The 21,689-nt window shown below is 42.7% G+C and overlaps 2 protein-coding genes across 24 annotated transcripts in view; one reads left to right on the forward strand and one right to left on the reverse strand.

Annotated features, from left to right (window-relative positions):
* TUBGCP4 (tubulin gamma complex component 4) overlaps positions 1-20,040 on the forward strand; it is a 56,454-nt gene extending 36,414 nt beyond the window's left edge. For 3 of the 10 annotated variants that reach the window (XM_059059369.2, XM_067029138.1, XM_067029136.1), the window contains 9 exons: positions 6,300-6,350; positions 6,760-6,865; positions 8,626-8,733; positions 9,170-9,308; positions 12,075-12,252; positions 12,809-12,943; positions 14,518-14,634; positions 15,261-15,400; positions 16,008-20,040. In XM_059059369.2, the coding sequence (XP_058915352.1) occupies positions 6,300-6,350; positions 6,760-6,865; positions 8,626-8,733; positions 9,170-9,308; positions 12,075-12,252; positions 12,809-12,943; positions 14,518-14,634; positions 15,261-15,400; positions 16,008-16,020 (987 nt within the window). In that variant the 3' untranslated portion in view covers positions 16,021-20,040. The remainder of the gene's footprint in view (positions 1-6,299; positions 6,351-6,759; positions 6,866-8,625; positions 8,734-9,169; positions 9,309-12,074; positions 12,253-12,808; positions 12,944-14,517; positions 14,635-15,260; positions 15,401-16,007) is intronic. The other 7 variants (XM_067029134.1, XM_067029137.1, XR_010839675.1 and 4 more) reach the window with 6 other exon arrangements.
* Positions 17,796-21,689, reverse strand: part of TP53BP1 (tumor protein p53 binding protein 1) — an 89,142-nt gene continuing 85,248 nt past the window's right edge. For all 14 annotated transcript variants that reach the window (XM_067029103.1, XM_067029109.1, XM_067029107.1 and 11 more), the window contains 4 exons: positions 19,920-20,014; positions 19,190-19,389; positions 18,546-18,691; positions 17,796-18,150 (listed from right to left, as the gene is read on the reverse strand). In XM_067029103.1, the coding sequence (XP_066885204.1) occupies positions 17,963-18,150; positions 18,546-18,691; positions 19,190-19,389; positions 19,920-20,014 (629 nt within the window). In that variant the 3' untranslated portion in view covers positions 17,796-17,962. The remainder of the gene's footprint in view (positions 18,151-18,545; positions 18,692-19,189; positions 19,390-19,919; positions 20,015-21,689) is intronic.

A 21,689-nucleotide genomic window follows, 5' to 3' on the forward strand; every position in this document is an offset into this window, starting at 1 on the left:
CGCGGGCCTCTCCACTGTTGTGGCCTCTCCCGTTGCGGAGCACAGGCTCCGGACGCGCAGGCTCAGCAGCCATGGCTCACGGGCCTAGCTGCTCCACGGCATGTGGGATCTTCCCGGACCGGGGCACGAACCCGTGTCCCCTGCATCGGCAGATGGACTCTCAACCACTGCGCCACCAGGGAAGCCCCTTGTGTTTGTGTTTTTTACAGTTTTTTTCTTGTAGTTGATTTCTAATCTCATAGCATTGTGGTCGGAAAAGATGCTTTATATGATTTCAGTTTTCTTAAATTTATCAAGGGTTGCTTTATGGCTCAGCTTGTGATCTATGCTGGAGAATGTTCTGTGTGCACTTGAGAAGAATGTGTATTCTGCTGCTTTCAGATGGAATGCTCTATAAATATCAATTAAGTCCATCTGGTCTAATGTGTCATTTAAAGCTTGTGTTTCCTTATTAATTGTCTGTCTGGATGATCTGCCCATTGATGTAAGTGGGGTGTTAAGTCCCCCACTGTTGTGTTACTATTGATTTCTCCTTTTATGACTGTTAGCATTTGCCTTATATATTGAAGTGGTCCTATGTTGGGTGCATATATAATTGGTACATCTTCTTCTTGGATTGATACCTTGATCATCATGTAGTGTCATTCTTTGTCTCTTTATAACAGTCTTTATTTTAAAGTCTATTTTGTCTGATATGAGTATTGCTACTCCAGCTTTCTTTTGATTTTCATTTGCATGGAATATCTTTTTCCATCCCCTCACTTTCAGTCTGTGTCCCTAGATCTGAAGTGGGTCTCTTGTAGACAGCATGATATAGATCTTGTTTTTGTATCCATTCAGCAAGTCTGTGTCTTTTGGTTGGAGCATTTAATCCATTTACATTTAAGGTAGTTATTGATATGTATGTCCTTATTGCCATTTTGTTAATTGTTTGGAGATTGCTTTTGAAGGTCTTTCTTCTTCCCTTCCTCTTTTGTTCCCTTCTCTTGTGATTTGATGACTATCTTTAGTGTTGTGTTTGCATTCTTTTTTCCTTTTTGTGTGTATATCTATTGTAGATTTTTGGTTTGCAGTTACCATGAGGTTTGATATAGCAGTCTATTATATATCCAAGATTGTTTTAAGTTGCTAGTCTCTTAATTTCAAGTGCATTTCCAGTATCCTGCATTTGTACTCTGCTCTTCTCACAATTGCTGGAGGATTTTTAAATAAATTTATTTATTTATTTTTGGCTGCATTGCGTCTTCATTGCTGTGCATGGGCTTTCTCTAGTTGTGGTGAGTGGGGGCTACTCTTTGTTGTCGTGCGCAGGCTTCTCATTGTGATTTCTCTTGTTGTGGAGCATGGGCTTCAGTAGTTGTGGCTTGCGGGCTCTAGAGTGCAGGCTCAGTAGTTGTGGCGCACGGGCTTAGTTGTTCCACGGCATGTGGGATCTTCCTGGGCCAGGGCTCCAACCCGTGTCCCCTGCATTGGCAGGCGGATTCTTAACCACTGCGCCACCAGGGAAGCCCAGCGATTGCTGGTTTTGATATCATATTTGTGTATGGATGATTTCTACCTTTACTGTATGTTTGCCTTTACTGGTGAGCTTTACCATTTGTGATTTTCTTGTTCCCAGTTGTGTGCTTTTCTTTTCCACCTAGAGAAGTTCATCTAGCATTTGTTGTAAAGTTGGTTGGTGGTGCAAAATTCTCTTAGCTTTTGCTTGTCTGTAAAACTTTTTATTTCTCTGTTGAATCTGAATGAGAGCATTGCTGGGTAGAGTATTCTTGGGTGTAGGTTTTTCCCTTTCATCACTTTAAATATATCATGCCACTCTCTTCTGGCCTGCAGAATTTCTGATAAAAATTAAGCTATAAGCTTATGGGGATTCCCTTGTATGTTATTTGTTGCTTTTCCCTTGTTGATTTTAATATCTTCTGTCTTTAATTTTGTCATTTTTATTAATATGTGTCTTGGTGTGTTCCTCCTTGGGTTTATCCTGTAAGGGACTCTCTGTGCTTCCTGGACTTGGATGACTGTTTCTATTCCCATGTTCAGGAAGTTTTCAGTTATTATCTCTTCAAATAGTTTCTGAGGCCCTACTCTCTCTCTTCTTCTGGGACCCCTATAATGCAAATGATGGTGCATTTAATGTCCCAGAGGTCTCTTAAACTATCATTTGCTTTCATTCTTTTTTCTTTATTCAGTTCTGTGGCAGTGATTTCCACCATTTTGTCTGCCAGCTCACTTATCCGTTCTTCTGCCTTATTTATTCTGCTATTGATTCCTTCTAGTGTATTTTTCATTTCAGTTATTGTTCATCTTTGTTTGTCTGTTCTTTAAATTTTCTAGCCCTTTGTTAAACATTTCTTGTATCTTCTCAGTCTGTGCCTCCATTTTTTGTCCAAGATCATGGATCATCTTTACTATCGTTACTCCTAATTCTTTTTCAGGTAAATTGCCTATCTCCACTTCACACAGTTGTTCTTCTGGGGTTTTATCTTGTTCCTTCATCTGGAACATATTCCTCTGCCACCTCATTATATCTAAATTTCTGTGTTTGCAGTCCCACAGGCTGCAGGATTATAGTTCCTCTTGCTTCTGGTGTCTGCCCCCTGGTGGATGAGGCTGGTCTAAGAGGCTTGTGCAGGCTTCCTGGTGAGAGGGACTTGTGCCTGTCCACTGGTGGGTGGAGCTGGGTCTTGTCCCTCTGGTGGGCAGGGCTGGATCAAGGGGTGTGTTTAGAGGTGGCTGTGGGCTCAGGAAGACTTTAGAGCAGCCTGTCTGCTTATGGGTGGGGCTGTGTTCCTGCCCTGTTGGTTTTTGGCCTGAGGCATGCCTGCACTGTAGCTTTCAGGCTGTTGGGTGGGGTGAGGTCTTGGCATCAAAATGGTAGCCTCCAGGACAGCTCCCATCAATGAGTAGCCAGTACCTCTGCCACCATGTCCTTGTCCCCACAGTGAGCCACAGCTGCCCTCTGCCTCCCCAGGAGACTCTCGAAGACCAGCAGGTAGGTCTGGCCCAGGCTCCTATGAAGTCATTGCTTTTTCCCTAGGTCCTGGTACACGAGACCTTGTGTGCACCCACCAGGAGTGGTGTTTGTTTCTCCCAGTCCTGTGGAGTTCCTGTGATTAAGTCCCACTGGCCTTCAAAGCCAAATGCTCTGGAGGCTCCTCCTCTGATGCCAGACCCTCAGACTGTGGAGCCTGATGTGGGGCTCAGAACTCTCACTCCTGTGGGAGAACTTCTGCAATATAATCATTTTCCAGTTTGTGGGTCACCCACCCAGTGGGTATGGGATTTGATTGTATCACAGATGCACCCCTCCTACCGTCTCATCGTGGCTTCCTCTTTGTCTTTGGAAGTAGAATATCTTTTTGGTAGGTTCCAGTACTTTTTTGTCAATGGTTGTTCAGCAGTTAGTTGTGATTTTGGTGTTTTCATGAGAGGATGTGAGCTCAGGCCCTTCTACTCTGCCGTCTTGTCCCAAAGTCCCATACTGTTTTAATTACTTTAGCTTTGTAGTATAGTTGAAGTCAGGAAGTGTGATACCACAAGCTTTGTTATTTTTTCTCAGGATTGCTTTGGCTGTTTGGAGTCTTTTTTGGTTCCACACAAATTTTAGGATTGTCTTTTTCTATTTTTGTGAAGAATGCCTTTGGAATTTTGATAAGAATTTTTACAGGGTTTGTGTTGAATCTATAGATAGCTTTGAATAGTATACACTTTTAAGCAATATAATTCTTCTGGTCCATGAAAATGGAATGTCTTTCCATTTGTGCTGTCTTCAATTTCTTTCAACAAAGACTTGTTGTTTTTGTTGTACAGATTTTTCACTTCCTTGGTTAAATTTATTCCTAGGTATTCTTTTACTCAGCATAACTGAGATTAATCCATGTTGCATGTATCGATAATTTAGTCTTTTTTACTGATGAGTAGTATCCCATTGTTCATACCAATGTGTTATCCCATCATCTGTTGATAGACATTTGGATTATTCCCCCATTGTAGTTTTAATTTGCATTCCACTAATGACTAATGATGTTGACATTTTTTTCATATACTTGTTTGCCATCCATGTATCTTCTTTGGTGAAGTGTCCAAAACTTTTGTCCATTTTTTCTTGTTTTTGTTTTATTTTCTTACTGTTAAGTTTTGAGAGTTGTTTATGTATTCTGAATGTAAGTCCTTTATCAGATATGTGACTTACAAATATTTTCTTCCTGTCTATGACATGTCTTTTCATTCTCTTAACAGTGTCTTTCAAAGAGTAGAAGTTGTTAATTTTGATTAAGTCCAGTTTTATCTATTTCTTTTTCGTGTGTGGCTTATGCTTTTGGTGTTGTGTCTGAGAAACCTTTGTGTAACCCAAAGTCACAAAAATTTTTCTCCTCTGTTTTCTTTTAGAAAACTTACAGGTTTTAGTTTTACATTTAGGGTTATGATCATTTTGAATTAATTTTTGTACGTGGTGCAAGGTATAGATCAAGTTTTAATTTTTTGCATATGGATATTCAATTGATCCAGCATCTTGGTTCTTTTTAATGATTTATTTTTGTATATTTATATTGCTTTTACACTTACCTCTTTAAGCATATTTGTAAAGAGTATTTAAAATTTTTGGTCTGTGTCAAAGGTCAGATTTCCCCACGAAACAGATTTTGTGACTGAGATTTGGCAAGAAGTGAGGGAAGCAGGATTGAGTAGAGAGGGGAAATAAATGGTGATGTGGTTGCAGCAGAAGACTTGGCCATCTTTTGCAGAGCTCTGAAGCTAGAATGGCCCTTCAGAGATGCCCCAAATTGAGGTTAGAGGGTTAGGCCATTGTACCTCTGCATCTGTTAGAAATTGATTCCTCAGGAGGGAACCATGGGCAAGGTAGCTCTCTTCAGCCAAAAGCGCCAGTAACAGGCAGTACTCTGAACAGCTGGGGTATGGGAAACCTCAGTCTTACAGGGGATATCTCACTATGCTAGCCACTCAGTCAGTTCTAAAACTTCTGCTTCAGATGGTATGTGTTACCTAGTCTGTTGTATTTCTTTTACTCTTCCCATGTCTAATTATTTTGACCTGTGTGCTTATATTCTCCTGGGGATGTCAGCTGTTTTGTCTAGTATTGTGTATTAGAGAAGGGCCAAAGGCCAGTTCCTAATCTGTATCAGTTCCAGTGAGAGAGGGCAAAGGGGATGAGCACCAGCGTGGAGATTCCAGGAATCCTGAATCAACATTGATCACTTCACCAGGCAAATCCTAGTCAGGATCCTTTGATGCTGGTAACGGCTATGTAGTTGATTTTTTGTATCTCAGTCATCAAGCTTGCCAAATTCTCTTACTAGTTCTGATAATCTATATGTCAGTTCTCTTGGACTTTCTGTGCAGGTAGTGAGTGATATTATCTGTCAATAATAACAGTTTTGTTTCTTCCTTTTCAGTTTTTTTTTCTATATTGGCAAGTCTTTAGTACAATGTTGGATGACTTTAAAGGAATTTTTTCTAATGTTTCACCATCAAATAGGTTGTTTGCAGTGGGGTTCTGGTATATACCCTTTATCAGAATAAAGAAATTTCCTTCTATTCCCTGTTTGCTTTCTTTCTAAAATCATGAACAGATATTGAGTTTTATCAGATGCTTTTTCTGCATCCATTGAGGTGATCATGTTTTTTCTTTTTTAATCTTTAATGTAGTGAATTATATTCATATTAAAACTTTTATTGAGATAAAATTCACACAACAAAGTTAAACATTTGAGCCATTTAAAAATAGGTACAATTCAGTGGGTTTTAGTATGTTCACGATGTTGTTCAACCATTACTGCTATCTAATTCCAGAATATTTCCATCTCATATTTTTTTTTAACTGTTAAATTTTTATTCCTGGGATTAACCCATTGTGGTCATGATATATATTCTTTTTTCCAATACCTTGCTGGATTTGTACAAAACCATTCTTTATAGGAGTTTTCATTGTAATGAAACTTTGACCCTGTTTTTTTTCCCCCCACATCTTTACTGGAGTATAATTGCTTTACAATGTTGTGTTACTTTCTGCTGTACAACAAAGTGAATCAGCTATATGTATACATATATCCCCATATCTGCCCCCCTTTTGAGCCTCCCTCCCACCCTCCCTATCCCACCCCTCTAGGTGGTCACAAAGCATCGAGCTGATCTCCCTGGGCTATGCAGCAGCTTCCCACTAGCCATCCATTTTACATTTGGTAGTGTATATATGTCAGTGCTGCTCTCTCACTTTGTCCCAGCTTCCCCTTCCCACCCTGTGTCCTCAATTGACCCTGTTTTATTGGTTCGTTTCACAGCATCTCTGGAAGCTGATGGTGGAAGAGTCAGATTTACTGGGTCAGCTGAAGGTAATAGCTTAGCTGTTCTTTTAAGTCTTAAAATGATGCTGGTGGACAATGACTTTATTCTCTGTCCTCTCCTGAGAGTACTGGTTGCCTGTCCCCAGACTTCCAGAGTGGCTCCTTATGTCCTCTTCCAAGTGGGCAAACTCCATCTAATGCTACAGGTTTATTATAGTACAAAGCTTCAGCTGTTTACTTTCTTCTGGCATTATTGTGTTTTCATTGAATAAGTGATATCAAAGACACACCAGTCATCCTGCCATTACTAAGTATGCCCCTTTAAAATGCCAAAAGCCTACAACCTTTTGTAGGTTGGGCTCAAACTGATGAAATTGGAAATTATATGTGTAATCCCCTTAGGATAGTGAAAAGCTCTGCTGGACTACTGAATTGTAAATTGAAATTCTTTCTGCAGATCATTAAAGACTTTTACCTTCTGGGACGTGGAGAACTGTTTCAGGCCTTCATTGATACAGCTCAACACATGTTAAAAACACCACCCACTGCAGTAACTGAACATGGTAATTGCCCTGAGGCCCAAGAATTACCAGCTTACTGAAGTTGTTAGTGTATTTCTTAGCTGCTGCCAAACCATTTAGGCCTGGTCCACATAAGAGCAGCTTAGTGAGTTACAGAGAGTGTTTCCAAAATGGAAGGCCACTCAGGTAGGCTCACACTGTTGTTACTGGGAGCAGCTTCAGCTCATGACCCTTCCTGGAAGGGTTGGTACAGGCCTTCAAACCAGTATTTCATCTCAACAGATTATAGCCATATATTTCTTAAGGGACATATTGAGATTTTTTTTTTTTTTTTTTTTGGCCACACCATGTGGCATGTGGGATCTTAGTTCCCCGATCAGGAATCGAACCCGTGCCCCCTGCATTGGGAACATGGAGTCTTAACCACTGGACTGCCAGGGAAGTCCCCATATTGGGACTTATTGCCATATGTTGTATTAGAATTCTTTAGGCTGTCAGTGATGGAAAACTAACCTAGGTAGAAAAGGAGAGTGTATTTGCTATTGTATCTGTAACTCCAGTGGGATAGGGATATATCTGGTCCTGAGAACTGAAACTAGGTATTGCTAGGATTCTCTCTCTTACCTTATCTTGTCTGTGCCTCTTGTGTGCTCTTTGATGGCCTTCGAGTCCCATCTGGCCACATGGCCACCAGCAGCCCCCAGGAACATAACTCAGAGTCTACTGGGGGAGTCAAACCTGGTCTCTCTGGTAGCAAGTTAAGGGATTCCAGGGAAAGGGTTTTGATTAGCCCAACTGGATCATATACCTATCCCTGTATCAAAGAGGTCAGACTAAGATACGCCTACTTTGGGGACTTACCTTGTGGTCCAGTGGTTTAAGACTCTGCGCTTCCACTGCAGGGGGCACGGGTTCAATACCTGGTCGGGGAACTATGATCCCGCAAGCCACAAGGTGCAGCACAAAAAAAAAAAAAAAAAAAAAGGGAAGATATGCCTACTTCAGTAAAGTGTTCACCTTTGACCAATGGGAAGGATCACCATTCCCATTCAAACTACTTGAGGAGAGTTACCTAAGGATCAGAGTCAAAAAAGAGGGGAGTGGGGCAGGAGGGGAGACAGGGTTACCGTTTTTCTAGCTCTATAAAACAACAGATGTCCACTGTGCTTACATAGGACTTTCTTGGTTGTAAGAAAACCCAATTCAAATTCACTTAAGCAAAGGAAGAAGGAGAACTTATTGATTCTCATAACTGAGACGGTCAGAGAGGTAAGATGGCTCTAGGAGTTTTGCTCCAAGGCTTACATGACGCCTTCAGGACTTGATGTCATTCCATCTTTCACCTCTGCCTTTTCTTGTGAGACAGCCCTGCTCCTTATGGTAGCAAGATGGCCTGCTACCAAGTTCACATCCTACTGAGTCTGTGTTTATCTTGAAAAAAAAAAAAATAAGAGCTACCCTCTTTCAGAATCTGAATAGAGCCTCTGGATTGGCTTAGCTTGGGTCATGTTCATATCCCTAAACAAAATAGTGTAACAAGGTAGATTGTTCCTGGGTCACCTGCCTACCCTGAGGGTCAGGTATTGTCCACCCCACTGGGACTACATGGATTGCTCTGGACAGGGGCGATTCTCCAAGGAAAACCAGGGCGCTGTTATCAGCAAGAGGAGAAGGAATGCAACTACTGTTTACCATATCCTACTATTAGTGATAGGCGGGCTGCAGGAGAGGTGGAAAGCCAGAGGAGTCTGGATTTGTTACATAGCCAAGCCTTCTCTTATCCCATGTGTTCTTTCTTGCAGATGTGAATGTGGCCTTCCAACAGTCGGCACACAAGGTGCTGCTAGATGATGACAACCTCCTCCCTTTGTTGCACTTAACAATCGAGTATCATGGAAAGGAGCATAAAGGTTTGCTGTGCTTCCTTGAGTCTTCCTGCTCCTACTGGTCATTATCTGTTCTGCTTCCATCCACTTCCACAGAAACCATATCATTTTGGACCTTAGAAATCACCTAGTCCAGTGCCCTAATCTTACACAAAAGAAAAGGGAAGTCAAGAGAGGCTAAAAGATGGCCAGGCCATGGTTTTGTTTTGTTTTTGTCATGCTGCTGGAATGGTCTCTGTTTATTTATAGCCACAGTTCTTTAAGACTAAAAAAAGAATCTCTAAAAGACCTCCTAAGAGAACCCCTCATGGCAGTTTCCTTGCCTTCTGCAAGTCCCCTTTGTATCCCCTTTACGCTTCTGACACTGCAGATTCGAGTGAGCGCTCATTTCATGAATGTTCCTCACCTTGTTGAAACTCCAGTTCTAGATGAGTGAAGTCATCTTCTCTGTTCTTAACAGATGCTACTCAGGCAAGAGAAGGGCCTTCTCGGGAAACTTCTCCCCGGGAAGCCCCCGCATCCGGCTGGGCAGCCCTAGGTCTTTCCTATAAAGTGCAGTGGCCACTACACATTCTCTTCACACCTGCTGTCCTGGAAAAGTGAGTATTTCTGAGTTTCTCACAGGTAATTACTACCCATCTTACTTCCACGAGAAGAAATTATCAGGAGTAGAATTGGTTGGGAGCAAGATAGCCAGCCAACTGGTTTTTGTTTGTTTTTTGGCCACGCCACACAGCTTGCAGGATCTTAGTTCCCTGACCAGAGATTGAATCTGGGCCCCCTGCAGTGGAAGCACCAAGTCCTAACCACTGGACCGCCAGGAAAGTGCCCCAGCTGGTTTTTAACTGTCTATAAAATCAGAGGTTGCAAACTGAGATGCCTTCGGGGGCTGGACAGATAACATTAGTAAGTGAAGCTGCAGATGTGAGATGGTAGGAGTAGTGGATGCTGGGATGAGTGGGCGAGTCAAACCCTTAAAACCATCAGAGCTTTTTTTTAAATTGCAAAATAACGAGCGGTTTACAGGCTGCCAGTTTGTGGCCTCTTTTCATCCTCTCCATTCCTGTTCATAACCCTCTACTTCTGGGGGGAAGGGAAGCTTAGGGTATGAGAGACTAGACATAAACTGGAAAGATAAAGCTGGTTTAGGGAGAAGACGCAGAGCCCACAGCCCACCTAAGTAAGCTGCCTGGACTCTGTCCAAAGAGCCTCCGTAGCTCCCAGTCCACTTTCCTTCTCACTTGAGATGCTCTTAACACCCTTGAAGAAATTAAGCTCAGAAGTATTTTCCTAAACATTTTATTTTGAACATTTTCAAATATAAACGAAAGTATGGACTATGACAAACACCCATGGACGCATCATCCATCTTCAGTAACTACCAACATCACACTGTTTGTTTCATCTCCTCTTTTTTTTTGGCCAGAGCCTTATAAAGCAAATCCCAGACATGTCATTTCACTCCACCGCTGTGCAATTCAAAAAAGCCATCTTTGGGACTTTCCTGGTGGTGCAGTGATTGAGAATCCACCTGCCAGTGCAGGGGACATGGGTTTGAGCCCTGGTCCAGGAAGATCCCACATGCCGTGGAGCAATGTAGCCTGTGCACCACAACTACTGAGCCTGCACTCTAGAGCCCGCGAGCCACAACTACTGAGCCTGAGTGCCACAGCAAATGAAGCCCATGCACCTAGAGCCCAAGCTCTGCGACGAGAAGCCACCACAATGAGAAGCTCGCGCACTGCAACGAAGAGTAGCCCCCGCTCACCGCAGCTAGAGAAAGCCCGCGCACAGCAACGAAGACCCAACAAGAAAGACCCAATGCAGCCAAAATAAATAATTTTTTTTAAAAGGCATCTTTTTAACATAACTACAATGCCATTATCACACCCAGTAAAATTAACAATAATTCCTTATTATCTGATATCCAGTCCACATTGAAATTTCCCCCATTATCTAAACAATGTCTTATGGTTGGGTTTGTTCAAATCAGAATACAAACAAGGTGTACTATTTTCAGTACAGTGTTCCATTAGAAATAATTTTTAAAGGTAGATGGAATCAGGTTATCTTATGCAAGCCGACTCTAATAGGTAGATAAGCCCAGTTCCACCAGGAATCAGCTGCTCTTCCCATGCATCTTCTCAGTACTGGGCTCAATATCAGGCAGCTACCTAGAGCTCTGTGAGGGGAGCCTTTGATTCTTTTTTTTTTTTAATTGAAGTATAGTTGGTTTACAATGTTGTGTTAGTTTCAGGTGTACTGCTAAGTGATTCATATAGATATATATGCTTCTTTTTTCTCAGATTCTTTTCCATTATAGGTTATTATATTGAATATAGTTCTCTGTGCTATACAGGAGGTCCTTGTTGGTTATCTACTTTATATATAGTCATGTGTGTCTGTTAATCCCAAGCTCCTAACCTATCCCTCCCTACCCGTAACCCCCACAGAGCCCTCAATATTATCTCCTCTTCTGTGGCAGTAATGTCCACCTGCATGTGTGGTCCTTCCCAGCCCTGCCTCCTTGCCTCCCCCAACCCTAAGTGACCACTACCCTAAATTCCATGTTTTCTATCCTTTTTTTTAAATTAATTTTAAAAATTTATTTATTTTTGTTTGTTTTATATGCATTTTATTTTTGGCTGTGTTGGGTCTTCGTTGCTGCACACGGGCTTTCTCTAGTTGAGGCGAGCGGGGCCCCTCTCCGCTGCGGTGCGTGGGCTTCTCATTGCGGTGGATTCTCTTGTTGTGGAGCACGGGCTCTAGGTGCGCGGGCTTCAGTAGTTGTGGCTCGCAGGCTCTAGAGCGCAGGCTCAGTAGTTGCGGCGCACGGGCTTAGTTGCTCCACGGCATGTGGTATCTTCCCGGACCAGGGCTCAAACCCGTGTCCCCTGTATTGGCAGGCGGATTCTTAACCACTGCGCCACCAGGGAAGTCCCTTCTATCCTTTTTACACACAATTTTATAACATCTATATATGTTCCCCCAAAGTATATATATTTTTTCTATTTAGTTGTTTTAAGCATTACAAAAAAAGGTATCAGGCTATATGTAATCTTTTTAAATTTCCCGTTTTTATTCAAAATCATATTGCTAGGAGTCACTTTATGTTGTACAGCTGAAGTTCATTCATTTTAAATGGCTGTGCAATATTCCATCTTATAAATATTCCATTATATAAATTCCATCATATAAATATTCCATCATATAAAACAGTTTATCTGTTCCCATCTATAGCCAAACTTATATCCTTCCTGCCTTTTGGGGAGAAATGGGTGGCACAGAGTCCTAGGGTTTGTCATGCAGGTGGGGCTTGAGGGGAGTGAAGTTTTTATCTTGAACAATCTGGTGTTTCTTTCAAGGTACAATGTTGTTTTCAAGTACTTGCTGAGTGTGCGCCGGGTACAAGCTGAGCTGCAGCACTGCTGGGCCCTACAGATGCAGCGCAAGCACCTCAAGTCCAACCAGACTGATGCAGTCAAGTGGCGCCTAAGAAATCACATGGCCTTCTTGGTGGATAATCTTCAGTACTACCTCCAGGTCTGTGTCGAGGGATGAGTAGAAGGAAGGGGTGTGAAAAAAAGTCCAGGAGGTTGGCAGGAGTCATTGAAGAGGAATCCTGCATTTGGTGAAAAACTGGAGTTTGAGAAAATTCATGGATTGTATCACTAGGCATGTTTCTTGGGGAGCATTTTAGAGGGTAGTGGAAATAAGTGGATGAAAGAGAACGAGGAGTTAAGGTCCTTATCAGTAATGCAGTATTCAATTATTGCTGCCCCTTATTTTATAGTTTGCCGTAACTTCTGGAATCCCATAGGACTTAACCAAGTCAGTCGGTGGAGGGGATGTGGCGTGCGGGGGATGGGAGTGTGGGGGTGAGATCTGCCAAGACATTGGAGGTCGTCAGGAAGTAGGCAGATGACTTCCTACAAGGCGAGGCAACATAAGGGGGTCTTCGTTCAGCTTTAAAGGGGCTTGGATAGGAGAAAGGTGAGTGGGGGCAAAGAGTTCCTGTTTCATCCTCTCAGGCATCTGATGTTCTTGAGTACTTAAGACTATGCAAGGTACTAAAATCATTTGTGCAACTGTCTACCAGGTTGATGTGCTGGAGTCTCAGTTCTCACAGCTGCTTCATCAAATCAATTCTACCCGAGACTTTGAAAGCATCCGATTGGCTCACGACCACTTCCTGAGCAATTTGCTGGCCCAGTCCTTTATCTTGTTGAAACCTGTAAGTAGGGCTGGTTGGTTTCCTCAGGCTGCTTCTAGCCTGACTGTTCCCTTAGGCACTTGCCAGGATCATTAAGCAACTTTTCAATCTCTGTCTTTAAACATTTTTAACAACTTATAAAGCAAAACTAAGAGGGAATACTAAAAAGGAACTTAAAATGTCTGAATTTCTGAAATACTATACCACAGGATGTGGTGAGCAACTATAGATGAAAGAATATATACTTAACCCTCAGAAGGAAGTATTTAAAGGAATTTTTAAAAACATTTCTGACACCACAGAAAGACTAATGAAAAGCATGTAGAATTTACTTTCTTAGAAATCTGTGGATCAGGATTGACCAGTTTGGAAGTTGTTTTCACAGACAACTAGAGCAGTGTCTCTGGGTGTGTGTGTGTGTGTGTGTGTACATATGTACGTAAATATATTGTGTATCTCCCTCCCTCAGGGAAGTTGTGTGTGTGTGTGTACATATGTACGTAAATATATTGTGTATCTCCCTCCCTCAGGGAAGTTGTGTGTGTGTGTGTGTACATATGTACGTAAATATATTGTGTATCTCCCTCCCTCAGGGAAGTTATTCTCAGCCTTGGACCCACATGGGAATCATCTGGGAGCTTTAAAGTAATCTAGGACCCAGAGCACTTAAATTAGTAGAACCCAGGCACCAATCTTTGAAAGCTCACAAGCTGATTCCAGTTCAACGATGAAAAAGCAGGAAGATGAAAATGACCCCTTGTAGTTTTTAATAGAACAGTTATGCTTTATCTTTGACGGGAGCTACTTGTTATTCCTCGGTTGTGCCACACTCTTTTGTTCTGGTATTTGGGGCTGCTGTTATTTTTAAGGGAGAGTGAGTTCTGTAGATGCTACTCCAAAGGGTTCTGTGAATTGAAAACAACCAAGAACCATTGTCACATGTAGATTGTCCTTGTATGGTATTGAGTGCATCCTTGGGGAAAGCAGAATATCAGAGCAGGTGATCGTCATTAAATATTTATTGAGTGCTTACTGTATGCAAGGCACTGGGGATACAAAGAGGTATAAGTCATGGCTCTGCCCTTAAGGAGCTCACAATCTAGTTGGAGAAACAGGACTTACATACATCACACATCAGTAACAACACAGACGGCCTGAACAAACGCCAAGTAAACAGTACAGATAATATAGAGGAGAGGGAAGCAAGGGGTCACTAAAGGCTGTGGTGGGGAAGGGAGCGCGCCGTTAGGAGTAGGACTCAAGCTGGTATTAAGGAGAGTATCCCAGGCACAGGGAACAACACTGAAAGCAAAGCTCAAGGTGGGAGCACACTCGGTGGGTCCCAGAGACAATGACTAGTTTAATGTGGCTCGAGTGGAGGTTTCGTGCAGGGTGACTAAGAATGACAGTGTCTTTGCCTGGAAGGGGCGAGTGTTTTACACATGTTGCATGTTGAGGGGCTGGCAGGACTTGCATTGTCTCTCCTGAGGTCAGATGTAGAGAATGGGAATAGGTTGGCTCTTATTTTCCCCAATCTTTAATTTCACAGGTGTATCTTCCTTTTTCTCCTAATGTCAACTGTGTTTCCTGGCTAGGTATTTCACTGCCTGAACGAAATTTTAGATCTCTGCCACAGCTTTTGCTCGCTGGTCAGTCAGAACCTGGGCCCACTGGATGAACGTGGGGCCGCCCAGCTGAGCATCCTGGTGAAGGTAAGTCAGCCTGGCCACTGGAAGTAAGCAGCCCCGTCCAAAGGACAGAGGTGGCTTTGTGGATGGGAAATCGTGATCTTTTCCTCTGAGTCAGTTAAAACATTTCCCCAATACATACACAACAGAAATAATAAGATACAAAGATTTAAAATGTTGGTATCAGTTTTTAAAGCAGATAATTATGTGCTGCCTGAGCGTTCAAATATAGTTCAGCCCTGAATAGTTTATTCAGCCCACCGGTTATGCACTGGCTTTGTTCTTTCTTTCTAACATCCAGCCTCCTTACTTCCTTGAACTAACTCTCTATTTCACTGAGATTATAATTATCTGCCTGTAACGAAAACACAGGGTCTCCCCAACCCCAGTACACAGCAGAATATATTAATTTGAAGCTGGCTGCTAAATTCCTACTGAGTGTGAGAGTACTGTCATAGGAAGTCATGCATTCTATGGACTCGGTATGAAGAAGTCATTTTAGGAGCTAATAGAAATGGGAATGGGGAAGGCCAGTTGGTACTGTGGAATTTTCAGCAAGACTTTTCCAAGGACTCTCCCCTGCCCCCTCACTCCACATGGACAGCTGGTAAGTCTAAGAGGAATGACAGCCTGAGTCCTTCTCTCTGCAGGGTTTTAGCCGCCAGTCTTCACTCCTATTCAAGATTCTCTCCAGTGTTCGCAATCATCAGATCAACTCGGATTTGGCTCAACTACTGTTACGACTAGATTATAACAAATATTACACCCAGGCTGGTGGCACCCTGGGCAGGTAGGAACAACCGCCTTTGGGGCACTCAGTGGACTGTGTGTGGCTTTGTAACGAGTTGTAGAATTCCAGAGCTGGAAGGAGACTTTAGTCATCATCTAGTCCAAATACCCTCCTTTTATAAACGAGGAAAATACGGCTCAGCGAGAGAAAGGGCTGTGTCTGATCATCAGTGAAGATTATTTTGCAGTCAAAGTCGTCATCAGAGTAAAGCACGAACACTCCTGGCACTGAGGCAGGGCGTCAGTCCCTAGCGTGACGCGAACCGGCCGTGCAGCCTTAGTGTCCCCAACCCCAGCCTCCCTGCCCCCCAGCTTTTTGCCTCTGAAAGGAGGGGACTTGCTCCTTCTAACTCCAAACTTTTTAAAAATCTAACAGTGAGATTCAGTGGTAGATGTCTTTGCTGAGGTCTGTCCCATTCAAAAAAGCAATTTATTATTCTGCTTTCTCTCTCTGAAATGTCAAGCAGATTTCTCCTAAGTGATTTTATTAGCAAGAAGAGTTTTAAGATGAGATTATCTAGACCACAGGTTGCCCTGATTCATATTTCTTTGAAGAAAATCTTGGTAAAGCAAGATATTTTGATGCAACTCTTTTTTTTCTTTTGTAGTTTCGGGATGTGAGAATTTCTGGTCCACAAACTAAGTAAGTCAATCCCCTGCGTTGTAACAGAAGATTCAAAACAAACATCCCATTCTCTGGCCAGACACTGTATGTCTGCAGCTACTGGAAAAGCTCTACCTTTTCTCCTAGAAGCAGTTATCGAACATCCATGGATACAAATCCTCCCCCCTCCTTCCCATGTGGAAGGGGCACCTGCCCCAGCTTAGGGCATTTCTTAACCCATCCACCAAGGAGGACTTGTGGCGTCAGCCCTCCCTCTGCTGACCAGGCAGGATCCGTTACATTGAGAACATTTGTCGGATATGTTCATTTCCTGAGCACCTATGTGCCTAGGTACTGTTCCAACTGGGAGAGACACAGCAGTAGGCTATACAGATCAGAACGTTAAATGGCTCATGTGAAAAAGGAATTACATTTATTAGTAAGTCAAATTCTGGATGTTATGTAACCACTGAGCAAGAAAGGCACCAGGTAAGACAGGCTTCCCCACACCCCATAGACCTCCTTTCCTCTTTCAGAAGTTAAAACTGAGCATCTCCTATCCTTAAGGATCTTCAAAGCTGTGAATCTGAAGAATTTTACCAATAACTTCCAATTATTTCAGATTGGTAAGAGGGTAATAATTCTGGCTATTGACAATGTTATTCAAAGTATCTTTTAACAAAGAAAAAAGGTCCTTAAGAAAAAAAATTGTTAGATTTTGAATACTGAAAGATGCAGGTCTAATTATCCCATCTTAGAAGGACCACAGGAGTAATCTGGCCCAACATTCACTGATAACCATCAATCTTCAATATCAGTGTGAACCAAAATATTCATTGAATAACCCCCCCCCCAAACTGAAAAAGAATGCAGCATTCTGGCCTCAGTGTGTATGTAGCCAGTCAATCTGGTCCTCACCTCTACATCTTCCACCACATACTATACACCCTTATTCCCTGTAAGTACCAGCTAAAGATGACCCCTTCCACTGCTTCCTCTGGAGCAGAGCTTAGCAAACTATGGCCAGCCACCTGTTTTTGTAAATAAAGTTTTATTGGGACACAGTCACACTCATTTGCTTACCTATTGTCTACAGTTGCTTTCATGCTGTCATAGCAAAGATGAGTAGTTGTGGCACACCAAATGGCCCACAAAGCCTAAAATATTTACTGTCTATCTGGCAGGAAAAAAAGATATTTAAGCCCTTTAGAGAATGAGAGGACATCAACAGGGATGATGCTAGGAGTACAGAAGGAACAGCTTCCAGCAACTGTGACAGTAACAGTATAAAATTTTGGACCTCTGGCTAGAGCTTCTAACAAACATTTCCAAGTGTTATTACTGTTTCTCATGTTTGTCCTTACAGCAAGTCATCAAGTTTATAGTCACCACCCATTCACAACAATTGGTCCTTTTCCCTTTTGGCTCTGAGAGTACAGGTAGTACCCCCAGGCCAGCTGTTAGTGAGCTCAACTCTAAAGAGAGATTTTTTTTTTTCATTGCCAGAAAACTAAGAGCTGTGCCCAATTCCACTCAACTTTTGCCACAACTATAAATCTGGGCCTATTGTAAAATCAGGTTTTGGAAAGTGCTGAATTTTAGACAGCCCAGGTTAATCTTTTGACAGACAATGATACCACAGAAAACTTTTAAAAATTTACTCCTTGTTGTTTTCCTTGGCTAGCTGTCTTTCTACAGTGAACAAAGCCCATTGAAAACTGCAGAGAAGGTACTATGTTTGTCTTGCTCTTTGTTGAGATTAAGCTCAAAGAAATGGATGAAGAAATCCCAGTTACTACAACCAGAGATTCAACATTTATTTTATCATAAAAGTCCAGCAAATAAAAGTATATACAAGATCCATGCAAGGAATCCGGTTACACACAAGACACATTTAAAACCTGGTTAAAACACAGTCTCCACAACACCAGGGAATAAAACCGGTAAGACCAAGTATCCTTAGTGAGAAACATAATCATGTTTATATTTTGGATGCTGCTTGAATCCAATTCTCTGCCCAACAATGAGACACTGGATCACCCACTCTTGTGACACCACAGGCAGCTGCAATGCTTCAGCACACTTCAGCACCGAGGCTGGGCACGAGGGGTCCGTCACCACCACATCAAATACCCCTAAAGCAATATCTGCAGGAAGCAGGGGAAGGTGAGTGAGGAAAGGAGACTCAATTTAGCCCTCCAGTAAAAAGACAGATGAGCCTTCTCACCAGTATATCCCGCTCTGCCCAAACTAAAGCCCTTCATGTCAAACACAGTGCCACTGGTCACAACCAAAAGTGAAAAGTCACAATCACTATATGCTGGCCTTGAGTTTAGCAGGTATACCGGTGGACACCAGGAGAAGCATAAACAGCCCGGTGCGTCACTCATGTTGGCTCACCTCTTGAAGGTGGTACTTTTCTTCTCTTAGAAACACGGGTAAGGTCAGCCTACCAAGACTGAGACTTAGACCACAAGGCCTAAGTGCTACGGGTCATGGACATCCTTGGAGCAAAAACAACACACACACACTTTCCAGGTACCTTTGTTATGGGCACTTGAATGGTGCTGCTTCACAGAGGCTGCCCCCCCAGTCATGAGGATCTCAGACCAGAGCTCCAGGAAGTTCTGCTGTTGGTCTGATACCAAGAGTACCTTCAGATTCTGGAAAGGGTTTTCACGGGGTTGCCTACGAAGGAGTCAGAGAAACAGCACGACAGATAATATCCAACGACAGCCTTTCTGCAAAGGTACGCAGGTACAGCTGACTGCTTTCAATAGCCCTGCATTAGGGTATCACTCCACCCCTTCCCCCTCTTTCTCTGAATGATGTGTATTTTCTGGGATCCTGATCTTCTCATCTACCCCTTCTGATTTCCATGTTTATCCTGAGGCCAAGTATAAGCTAAATCATGCTCCTGAGCCTGTATTTTTAAACGTGTTGCTTAAAACAAGTTGAGAATACTGAATCTACATGAAAATCTCACATTTTCAAAAGGTCCCTAACCAATATACTCTAGGATAATAAACTAGATGAACTGCTAAAATAATCTCAAACCCACTCAAATTCTGTAATTTATCCTATGATCATTCTAGTTTCTAGAAATATTTACTCTCCTAGATTCTCCCCTTCCAGAAGCTTGCTGCCTTCCTGTCTGCCGTTCTAGATGGGTTCTCAGCTACTCACCAATCCAGAATTCTTTGCTCCTCGAGGCTGTACCCAGCTGGCAGCAGATAATTGCGGTAATTCTGGAGCTGGTTGGCATGGCAACTATCATGGACCCAGACATGAGACACACAAGGAATGCCACTGGCAAGGCACAGGAAGTACTTCCGGGTTCGACAATGCTGATCCGCAATTAGGAGACACTGGTAGGCTGTATTACACTGGAAGAAAAGAAATGGCACCCATGGGTCTAGTGACTTCTAGGGAAAGCCCCTGAATAGCAGCCTTAATGAGTCATAGAGAACAGATCGGAACACTTCCATATACTATCCAAAACGTGACTGAGTCTGTCCTGCCCAAGGCCTCTTCTCTCACTAAAAAGCCCAAGTAGCTTCCCTAGGTAATCTTCCCTCACCTGCAGCTTTCTGGGTGCCTAAATCCTCAAGGGACAACCAAACCCCAAGTATTTAGCCAACACTGTAATAGGGATTGCTATTAAACACCAATTTCAATCTGCTTTTGTCCCAGCAACAGAACCATAGCTATTAAGTAACCCAAGGTTCTAACTTCTCTTCCTTGTGCACAGTAAAAATTCTGTTTCATGCAACAATGTTTTGGCAGTTTCCCAGTTTCTGAAATCTCTAGTGACTGTATCCATCGTCCCTGGCCCCTATCAGCCTTCTTCTCGGTACAGCAAGTGGACTCTTCTCATCACTGCCCCTTTGGGAATCTACACAAAGAAACTCCTCACCTGGGCTTCATTGAAGTCTTCGAGAATATAGCCAGCTCCTGCTCGAAGCTGGGATTCTGTGTATTGCTTGTTGAAAGGAGGAATTTCTAAAAATTCTATTAAAGAGACATAACCAAGATAATAGTTACTACCAGCTGGTTTTTTATTTGCTACTTTATGCCTGCTTCTTACTGCCCCTTTTTCTACTCCCCAGCTATCTCCACAGCATTGTATCCCAAAGACACAGGTGAAAGGCTTCCCCATGGGTCAGAAAGAGATCTATCTTGAGGCTTGTAAAATGACTTGACTCAGCATCCTCCACATTCTTCTCAAAATGAGAACGCAAACTGGAAACTCTAAAGGGTTATAAGAAATTCAGAATACAGCAATACTATTTCTGTTTTGCCATGGCATCCTCGACCCATATCAATATATCATGCCACAACTTTCAGTACCAGCACTCTACTGCTGAGTCACTGCCAAGGCCCCACACAGCTCTTTGTCTCAAGACTTCTATTCTGGGCTTCCCTGGTGGCGCAGTGGTCGAGAATCCGCCTGCCGATGCAGGGGACACGGGTTCGTGCCCCGGTCCGGGAGGATCCCACATGCCGCGGGGTGGCTGGGCCCGTGAGCCATGGCCGCTGAGCCTCCACGTCTGGAGCCTGTGCTCCGCACAGGAGAGGCCACAACAGTGAGAGGCCCACGTACCACAAAAAAAAAAAAAAAAAAAAAAAAGACTTCTATTTTATGTCTAACTTAATCCAGGACTGTTTCTAGTCCCAACCTGCTTAGATTTTAATCCCCATCTATATTTTCCTGCATTTGTGTAATCAAATAGTACCCTGTCTAGGCAGTCCCTTTCTCGAATTTTTCTCAGTTAGTTTGGATTTAATTTTCTTTACTTTTGACTTCATGAGTGGCCCTGCCAACCAGAGGCTAAAATGAACAGGTTTTTAATTCCATCATCTAAATCAGGGATGAAGGTACTAAAACCTAACTCTGGAGTCCATCCCTGTGGCTGATGGGTCCCTGATGGTGTGCCACCTAACAAGACTAGGTGCCATATTCTTAACTCGTTACTAAATATGTCTCACAAGACTGCTTCAAATATTTTACTGAGCTCCTGATATAAATAGAGATTCCCATTTATCTGCAAGATATACCACATAGTTTCTTAAAAACTAATTCTGTGGAGGACAGTTCTAATATAAACGTCCTGGGCTTCTTGAGATAAAGGAACCTTTAAACATTCTCATATACCAAAAATATCAAAGGAATTTGGTACTGTTGGGGCAATGTCTAAGGATGAAGGAGCAACATAAAGCAGACATATTCACCATAACCACACTTTCTATAAGAAACATGGAGATCCCTCTAAAAAACTGTCCAAATTCCTCCTCATTTAGATAAAACCTACCTCCCCTCACTCGTGGTTACAAGAATGGGATTAAAAACATTTGATATATCTGCAAAGGGGAATGGAGGGAATTCTCAGGTTTATTAAATCTCACACAGGCTCACAGATTTTGAAGGAATTTGACGGTCTGCGTTTCATACCAAAGCCAGCTTTCTTAGGCATGCTGTACCGATCAACAAATAAAACATCTATAGAGCTGCTCTGTGAAGTCCTGGTCTAGGAAAGGGCTAGGAGTGTGTTGAAGAATAAAGACTAGAGTCCATCAATATTGTGAAAGCAAAACCAGACCACGAACACTGTTTTGATACCATGACACATCTCTTCACAGAAACCTCAAGGGACTCCCAATCCCTTATGATCAAAGTCAAACTACA

Source organism: Kogia breviceps, chromosome 3 (genome assembly GCF_026419965.1).
Source record: "Kogia breviceps isolate mKogBre1 chromosome 3, mKogBre1 haplotype 1, whole genome shotgun sequence".
Classification (NCBI taxonomy): domain Eukaryota; kingdom Metazoa; phylum Chordata; class Mammalia; order Artiodactyla; family Physeteridae; genus Kogia; species Kogia breviceps.